Raw genomic sequence first — 9,682 nt, 5'->3', positions numbered from 1 at the left:
TGCTATAATACTTTTAAAGAAGAAGACGAAGAATAAGAAGGTCTGTCATTTTGAGTGTTGACCATAGAGAATGTAGAAGCCTCTAAATGGCTAAAAAGCACCATTGAGGGCTTTCACCATTTTCACGTAGTCAACTGGGCGGGACTTCCAACTTCATTGGCTGATCCCTCCTGGTGACCCTGTTGGAATAATGTCCTGGGTCATCAGGAGGTATCAGCCAATCGTGGAGAATAAACTTTATTACTTCACCATGGAGACGGCCTCAATGGCTCTGCCCATGCCGTCGCAGACGCTATAATGACTCAGATTCAAAACTTAGTCCTCTATCTATATCTACGGTGTTGTGAGTCGAACCAAGGAAGTGACGTTGCCACAGAAGAGCATGGACCGATTCGGTTTCTGTATTTACAGAAGAGTGCTCTAACAGAGTGCATTTACGTAGAGACCACGACCTACACGCTGGTTACTGACAAACTGAAGGCGACTAGTCATGACGCCGTTGTCACTGTACTTGTGTAGTCTGTTAAAAAATAATAAGTTGTTAATTTGCTACAACTACATACATACTCACGGAACACCACTTCACCTCGTCGATCGGGTGGCGCGGAAGACTCGACTCGCTCGGTTATTGGATATGAATTTCCGTGCAGTGTTCCGTGGTAGGGTCACTGGGAAGGTTTTGGCGCAACAATCCGGTGCCAAAATCTATAGGGAGGCTACTATGTGTACCAGTTCCGCAAGTGGCCAGGACATGACCAACTGGTTGTGGTCTATTTACAACGAAACCAAAAAACAGACCGACGGTAGGGCATGCATTTGTTGAATTCAATGAAAACAAGTGTGGTTTAGGATGCAAAACAACATTGTCCAATAACTCATTACTCTGTAGCATATTCCTTTGAAAGACTCGGTGTAACTTGCACTTAGCTAGCTACTGTACCAGGGATGTCATGTCAATAATAAGTACTTATTGTATGCCAGTTATTGTACCAGTTAAAAACGGGTACCTAATAATAATAATATATGCCATTTAGCAGACGCTTTTATCCAAAGCGACTTACAGTCATGTGTGCATACATTCTACGTATGGGTGGTCCCGGGAATCGAACCCCCTACCCTGGCGTTACAAGCGCCATGCTCTACCAACTGAGCTACAGAAGGACCACTAATTATTGTAGCTACCACTTACAAGTATTTATTATTGTACCAGAGACACTGGGCATTTCACCTGCTGGTGACCACTGTCAATGGCACAATGTCAAAGGCATCCTGAACTGTTGTTGACTGACTGAATGGACATAGACTGTGACACTGGCATGTTGTTTTACACTGTGATTGCTTGCTCTCCCTCCCGTAGTCTCTGGAATACAGGCTTTTGAGACCCAGCAAATGGGCAGTGGACTCATCGTGTACAACATAGAAGGGGCCAGCGGTCACCAAGCTCTTGAAAACCCTTCTCTGTATGTTGGGTTTTTAGCAGTTACATTCACCCACATTTGGCTCCATGTGAACTACATTTCCAACTATGTGTTTTAAAGTTTAGAAAAGTAAATGATTATCACTTTCAAACCGGTTTTGCACAGATCCACAAGCTGTGTGCCACCGGTTGACTAACTACACCTCCCCAGTTACGCATACACACACAGGTGTTTGGAGCACACTATATAGTGTCTTCCGTAAACAAGCGATGTAACATGGAGATATGGCCATATGGGCACACTAACCCTAACCATATAAATGTCTTCACCCTATTTCTTCCTTCTATTTTAGCCTTGATTCCAGTGATATCTAAGAACAGTGTGAACCCCAACACTATCTTTGCCAATAATGAGATGAGTCTGCACGATATAGAGATCTATGGGTTTGACTATGACTACACCCTGGCTTTCTACTCCAGACACCTCCACACCCTCATCTTCAACATCGCACGGGACATCCTCATCCAGGAGCACAGGGTACGTAGTCTGTTCCTCCAGTCTAGGCTGGACTCAGATCTGTAGCAGAGGGATCTTTCATGTGACAGGGATGCAGAGGAACAGTAGTCTGATCCCGGATCTGTTAATGCTCTCTTGACAACACTTATGTTAATTGTCATACCAAGTTTGTGCCATATTGCCAATTGCTCACTGGGGCCAAGGTTGGCTTGACAATGAATGGCAAGATAGCACAAACTGATCTGGGACCAGAGTCTGTTCCTCTAGCATGGTGTCCCAGATATGTTTGTGCTGTCTTATCAGTAGGACTTGGCAAGACAGCAGATACAAAATAGCCAAATGTTATGGTCATTGTCATGCCAAATCTATTTGTGCTGTGTAGCCATCTCCTACAGTCATTGTCATGCCAAACTGCCTCTGGCATGACAATAACCATATGTGACTTGTTTCAGGAAACTAGGCATATGGCTCGCGTCACTACTTCGCAGGAGAGCCATTTGAATGCGTTTTTTGGCAGAAATGCCGTTCGAACATGTGAACTTTCATGTGCCTTAATAACAAACATGTATGCCTTCTGTAAATACGAATTAATTGTTAAATTACGACCCTAGTTGGTTTAGCCACAGAAAAAGAGCAACCTTCCCACTAGCCATGATTGGCTGATATAACGAGTGGCCTGGACATGCCTGCCATGTAGCACCCTTCTGCCTATTTGAGCTGGTCATGTGTGGGTAATCCTGTCTGACGTGGCTTTTAAAAACATATATTGCACAGTAGAACTGCATAAGTGTTGCTCTCCACTTTCTGGAGGACCGAGTTTTGAAATCAGTGGAATTAGAGTATGATAGCTAAGGAGATAAAGAAAACGCCTGTCTCTGGATTACATCTTCAAACTAAGGGCAACCATGGCATCCGTGGCAGAGAGGGAAGTGTCCATTCATGTATATGGATAAGATAGTCTAGCTGGCTACATTTTCAGATATTACACGTTTCTGATTTTGTCAGTGGTTTTCATTTCAAGTTAGTTAGCTAGCTGGCTGGCTGGCTGGCTCGCTAGCTAACGTATATGATCTGTGTAGCAATATTATTTGTATTTCAGAGCCATTTGCTTTGCTAGTTATAGACTGTTAGCTAGCTAGCTAACATTGAACCTGTTTGGTTAGCTACCTGCAGATTCATGCAGGGTAGTAACGTCATGATTTGGAATTAGGGTTCATTGTTTAGCTAGCTAGCAACAAGTCTTAACAAAAGACTCCGCTATGCAGTAGAATGTTAATGATCTCACTGCAACAACTGTTGATAGACTTAGCCAGAGTGAATTTACCAGATATCTACTTCAATTTCAGAGCACTCTCATCTGAGTGTACCAGAGCACAGAATAACTGACAAATATACGAACGCTTGCCACCCTTTGAATATGGCCGGTGCCAGTAAACGTTGGCAAAAAAGCTTGAATTGTTGCCAGCAGCACAGTTGCAGTCACCAACGCTCTGGATAGCATAAAAACTGCCTAACGAGCTCTGCTATGGCGAGTTAAATGGTCAGTGAGCTCTTCTCTTATTTGTGTCTGGAAGTAGCTAGCCAACATTAGCCAGTTAGCTTGGGTGCTTGACTGCTGTTAGGATAGAGCGCTCAGATCAACCCTTAAAGAGATTGGTGGGGCTAAAGCTTAAGCGGATGTGAACAATGCTGAATGGGTGTAGACAAAGAAGAGCTCTCCTGTAGGTGTACCAAAACATTCAAAGGACATTTTCTCAAAAGTGAGGTTATAAGTTTATCAACTTTCAAAGCAGAATTACCTTCCCATTGTTCCTTAACTGTAGTGTATGATATACCATTGTGTAGCTCTGAGTCTCTACTTTTATCCAATGTAAAAAATAAAATAAAAAAACACTATTTCATATTTTGCCACATAAAACTGAATTTAGCCGGTTGGTCACATATGAGTTGGTAAGAAGACAGAAACAGCTTTTCTAGTCCTTGGCATGCCAGATCATAGGAGTTTACAAGACAGCATTAACAAATCTGACCAGGTTTCTTTTTCTCTGCTTTTCCTCTGCTCTTTCATGTGATGATGAAATCTGCTCCAGATACATAATAATCATAGAAACAGAAAGCTATTTTATTAGGCTATGTAATTCTGTTGTACTTGACAGACCACAGTCAGGCCGGGTTTTGTTTGTAACCGTGACAATTCTCCCCCTCCATTTGATTCAACACTCACAATTTTTCTTCCATAGTGAGATATTCTATTTGGTGTCAGTGTCACCCTATTCAAGTTGACAAATATTTTTTTTGTAGTCGTGGGAAATTCTCTGAAGTCTCTTGCCTTTCAATTCCTTTCAAGGTCTTCTATGATGAGTTTTTCTTCAATGATTGAATGACACTGACATTAACTTTTTCAGTAGACTCTGCACACTTCTCAATTAGTTGATATGAGACATTTGTGTTCCACTCAAAGCTCTGAGAACATCTATTTTCCTTCCTCTTTAGTACCCCGAGGGCCTGCGTGAGTACGAGTACATCCCAAACTTTGTTGTCAGGGGACTGCACTATGATGTCCAAAAGGTGAGCATGGTTGATATGTATAATGAGCAACTGGGCATTTTTATACATGACTCTGGTGGGATGTTAATTACTTAACTCACAGACCAGACCTGTGTGGAAGCACCTGTTTTCAATATGTACTATATATACACAAAAGTATGTGGACAACCTTTTCAAATGAGTGGATTCAGCTATTTCAGCTACACCTGTTGCTGGCAGGTGTATAAAAGTGAGCACATAGCCATGCAATCTCCATAGACACACATTGGCAGTAGAATGGCCTTACTGAATAGCTCAGTGACTTTCAACATAGGATGCCATCTTTCCAACAAGAAAGATGTTCTGCCCTGCTAGAGCTGCCCCAGTCAACTGTAAGTGCTGTTATTGCTGTTACTGTTATTGAAACGTCTAGGAGCAACAACAGCTCAGCCAGTGAACTGGAAGGCCACACAAGTTCACAGAGTGGGGCAGTCGAATGCTGAAGCGGGTAGCGCATAAATCGTCTGTCCTCGAATGCAACACTCACTACCAAGTTCCAAACTATCTGGAAGCAACATCAGCACTGACTGTTCGTCGGGACCTTCATGAAATGGGTTTCCATGGCCGAGCAGTGCCACACAAGCCTAAGATCACCATGCGCAATGCCAAGCATATCCTTAATTTTTCCAGTTATCTGTAGCTGTTATAAGGCTTTATATCACTGCTTGTGTGAATATTACATTTCTGATTGGCTGACAAGTGCCAATATTTTTCTAATTTGTGTTGATCAATTATTTGTTCCAGGCATTACTGATGAAGATAGATGCCTTTCACTACATCCAGTTGGGAACAGTATACAGGTATGTACTATCACAGTTTACAATCAATACCTTTACATTCAACACTCTTTTGGATTTAAACATATGGATGGAGTGGCATATTGGAAGTGTATGATAGTACAAACTTGTATTTTTATTTTTTATTTTACCAGGTAGGCCAGTTGAGAACAAGTTCTCATTTACAACTGCGACCTGGCCAAGATAAAGCAAAGCAGTGCGACAAAAAACAACACAGAGTTACACATGGGATAAGCAAAAGTACAGTCAGTAACACTATAGAAAAATATATATACAGTGTGTGCAAATGGAGCAAGGAGATAAGGCAATAAATAGGCCATAGTAGCGAAGTAATAACAATTAACAAATTAACACTGGAGTGATTGATGTGCAAGTAGAAATACTAGTGTGCGGAAGAGCAAAAAAGTAAATAAAAACAATATGGGGATGAGGTAGGTAGTTGGATGGGCTACTTACAGATGGGCTATGTACAGCTGCAGCGATCGGTAAGCTGCTCAGATAGCTGATGCTTAAAGTTAGTGAGGGAGATATGTCTCCAACTTCAGCCAATCATTTTTCATTTTATTTTTTGCAATTTGTTCCAGTCATTGGCAGCAGAGAACTGGAAGGAAAGGTGGTCAAAGGAGACGTTGGCATTGGGGATGACCAGTGAGATATACCTGTTACGGCTGGGTGTTATGGTGACCAGTGAGCTGAGATAAGGAGGGGCTTTACCTAGCAAAGACTTCTAGATTGGGCCGGCAGGGTAGCCTAGTGGTTAGAGCGTTGGACTAGTAACAGCAAGGTTGCAAGTTCAAATCCCCCGAGCTGACAAGGTACAAATCTGTCGTTCTGCCCCTGAACAGGCAGTTAACCCACTGTTCCTAGGCTGTCATTGAAAATAAGAATTTGTTCTTAACTGACTTGCCTAGTAAAATAAAGGTGAATTTTTTTTTTTAAATAGATGACCTGGAGCCAGTGGGTCTGGCGACGAATATGTAGCGAGGGCAAGCTGACGAGAGCGTACAGGTCACAGTGGTGGGTGGTATATGGGGCTTTGGTGACAAAACGGATGGCACTGTGATAGACTGCATCCAGTTTGCTGAGTAGAATTTTGGAGGCTATTTTGTATACGACATCATCAAGGATCGGTAGGTTAGTCAGCTTTACGAGGGTATATTTGGCACCATGAGTGAAGGATGCTTTGTTGCGAAATAGGAAGCCAAATTCTAGATTTGATTTTGGATTGGAGATGCTTAATGTGAGTCTGGAAGTGTTCTCTTGTCACATGTAGGGGTCTTCACCCGGTGCCAGACAAGGAGGTGATTGCCATGTACGACGGCTGCCACGTTCCTCTGGAGAATATGAGTGACTTTTATGGCAAGGTAGGGCTCATCTCCTCTGCCCTTCTACATTCACTATATACAGATCAGCCTAATTTACCGTGATAAACTTACCCTTTTACATTTTGCAGCAAGGCCACTCTGTTTATCCCAGTCACTGTGGTCATGAACTTTTTTCACCACTATGATACTGTAGTATTATGTTTCTACCCTGTGGAGCCCAATTATAGGTAATTAGTCAACCCAGAAGCAAATCTTACATGTGCTTGCTAACTATATACAAAATGTACTTCTGTGGGCAGAGGTTAGGGATACACTTCTCTTTTGCATATCCTAGTAACACCTCACTTTACTAGTGTCTTGTCCTATCTGATCTTTAATAATCTCCCCTCTATCCTCCATAGAGTTCCCATGGCCACACTATGAAACAGTTCATGGATATCTTCTCCCTTCCAGAGATGAACCTACTGTGCTGTGTTAATGACTACTTTATGAAGCACAACATCGACTACGAGCCTGTCCACCTCTACAAAGACGTCAAGGTAAAGAGACCAGAACAGTGGTGTTCCAAAGACACCTTCTTTGGACTGGAACTGCAGCCGATGGGTGAAACCTCATAGGGAGAGGCAGATTCCCAGACACAGGTTAAGCCTAGTTCTGGACTAGTTAGAATCATGTTCAATGGAGAATCTCCTTTCAAATTGGCTTGTAGACCAGTTACTGTTCAAAAAGGTTTTAATGAAATAAAGATCAGAAAATGGTCTGAAATGTTACCTGATGGTGGAGCTCTAAACATGCGCAAATTCCCATAGGAATTTTAAGGGCAGAGCTTCTGCCTTCATTTTTCATCTTACAGGAATTATATACTACTGTACATGTGTGGAGCAAGCGGAAGGCTATACCTATCCTTTGATGTAAATAACCCCTGTTTGATTCCCAGGTCGTCCACTAGATAGCAGTTGTTTTTGGTTCGGGTAGTCAGTCACTGTGCCAAAAACGGCTGAACGGATCTTCAAGCCGACACCTTAAAATGACTGTAGCAATCAGGGCTTTGAAGCTATAGTTAATTTAAAATAAGACACAGGCAGATGAGGGAATTTCTTACTTCTTGTCCCATTCAAGGATTTGTACGACATTGCCAGCAGTAAGATTTGAGTTCGATTTCCAAAAGACAAGAACTGTAGCTTTTCAAATGATATCACTTTTCTTTTTTCTGGTACCAGGTCCAAAACAACCACTCAGAGTTGAATAGGTTAAAACAGCTACAGAGTTCAATGGCTGTGAAGGAAGAAAACTGAGGATCGATCAACATTGTAGTTACTCCACAATTATGACTTAAATGACAGCGTGAAAAGAAGATTACAAAAATTCCTAAACAAGTCACTAAAGTAATACTGCAAATTAACATGGGGCTCCCGAGTGGCGCAGCAATCTAAGGCACTGCATCTCAGAACAAGAGTTCGAATCTAGGCTGTATCACACCGGCCATGATTGGGAGTCCCATAGGTGCAGTGCACAATTAGCCCAGCGTCGTCCGGGTTTGGCTGGGGTAGGCCGTCATTGTAAATAAGAATTTGTTCTTAACTGACTTGCCTAGTTAAATCAAATAAAATAAACACTTTTTGGCTTAAACGCAAAGCCTTAATTATGTTTGGGTCAAATACAACACAACTGAGTAACTGTCTCCATATTTTCAAGCATGGTGGTGGATGCATCATGTTTTTGATATGTTATTCATTTATTTCACCTTCATTTAACCAGGTAGGCAAGTTGAGAACAAGTTCTCATTTACAATTGCGACCTGGCCAAGATATAGCAAAGCAGTTCAACACATACAACAACAGAGTTACACATGGAGTAAAACAAACATACAGTAGAAAAATAAGTCTATATACAATGTGAGCAAATGAGGTGAGATAAGGGAGGTAAAGGCCATGGTGGCGAAGTAAAAACAATATAGCAAGCAAAACACTGGAATGGTAGATTTGCAGTGGAAGAAGGTGCAAAGTAGAGAGAAATAATGGGGTGCAAAGGAGCAAAATAAATAAATACAGTAGGGGAAGAGGTAGGTGTTTGGGCTAAATTAAAGATGGGCTATGTACAGGTGCAGTAATCTGTGAGCTGCTCTGATAGCTGGTGCTTAAAGCTAGTAAGGGAGATAAGTGTTTCCAGTTTCAGAGATTTTTGTAGTTCGTTCCAGTCATTGGCAGTAGAGATCTGAAAGGAGAGGCTTGTTATGCTTGTAATCGTTAAGGACTAGGGAGTTTTCAGGATTTTAAAAAACTAAATGGAGCCCAGCACAGGCAAATTCTAGAGGAAACTGAGATTTTGCGGAATAAGATCAGGGTGCTTTGTGAGGATTAAGCAACAAGTGGCTAATCTGCCTTTGCCTTCCATCCTGCTAGCTGGAAAATTTATTTTTCGCTGGAAAATAAATGGGACGAACTGAAAGCACGTATATCCTACCAACGGGACATGAACTATAATATCTTCTGTTTCACAGAGTCATAGCTGACTCTTAAAGACTACAAAGGGAGCTAAACAACTTGTATGCTCGCTTCGAGGCAAGTAACACTGAAAACATGCATGAGAGCATCGGTTGTTCCGAACGACTGTGTGAACACACTCTCCGCAGCTGATGTGAGTAAGACCTTTTAAACAGGTCAACATTTCTCAAGGCCGCAGCGCCAGACGGATTACCAGGATGTGCACTGAACAACTGGCAAGTGTCTTTACTGACATTTTCAACCTCTCCCTGTCCGAGTCTGTAATACCAATGTGTTTCAAGCAGACCACCATAGTCCCTGTGCCCAATAACTCTTAAGGTAACCTGCCTAAATGACTACTGACCCATAGCACTCACATCTGTAGCCATGAAAACCATGCTTTGAAAGGCTAGACCCACTCCAATTTGCATAGCATCCCAACCGATCCACAGATGATGCAATCTCTATTGCACTTCACACTGCCCTTTCACACCCAGACAAAAGGAACACCTATGTGAGAATGCTATTCAGCTCAGCGTTCAACACCATAGTTAAAC

The 9,682-nt window shown here is 42.2% G+C and overlaps 1 protein-coding gene across 2 annotated transcripts in view; it reads left to right on the top strand.

The window, feature by feature from the left end:
• Window positions 1–274: 274 nt before the first annotated feature.
• LOC124004843 (5'-nucleotidase domain-containing protein 3-like) overlaps window positions 275–9,682 on the top strand; it is a 36,986-nt gene continuing 27,578 nt past the window's right edge. Inside the window, exons 1-6 of one of the 2 annotated variants that reach the window (XM_046313682.1) lie at window positions 275–803; window positions 1,771–1,955; window positions 4,428–4,502; window positions 5,265–5,320; window positions 6,591–6,681; window positions 7,044–7,181. In XM_046313682.1, the coding sequence (XP_046169638.1) occupies window positions 491–803; window positions 1,771–1,955; window positions 4,428–4,502; window positions 5,265–5,320; window positions 6,591–6,681; window positions 7,044–7,181 (858 nt within the window). In that variant the 5' untranslated portion in view covers window positions 275–490. The remainder of the gene's footprint in view (window positions 804–1,770; window positions 1,956–4,427; window positions 4,503–5,264; window positions 5,321–6,590; window positions 6,682–7,043; window positions 7,182–9,682) is intronic. The other variant, XM_046313675.1, reaches the window with a different exon arrangement.

The sequence above is a fragment of the Oncorhynchus gorbuscha genome, linkage group LG02 (assembly GCF_021184085.1).
Source record: "Oncorhynchus gorbuscha isolate QuinsamMale2020 ecotype Even-year linkage group LG02, OgorEven_v1.0, whole genome shotgun sequence".
Taxonomy (NCBI): Eukaryota; Metazoa; Chordata; class Actinopteri; order Salmoniformes; family Salmonidae; genus Oncorhynchus; species Oncorhynchus gorbuscha.
Note: the sequence above shows the minus strand (reverse complement) of the source record. Positions and strands in the feature narration are given on the sequence as shown.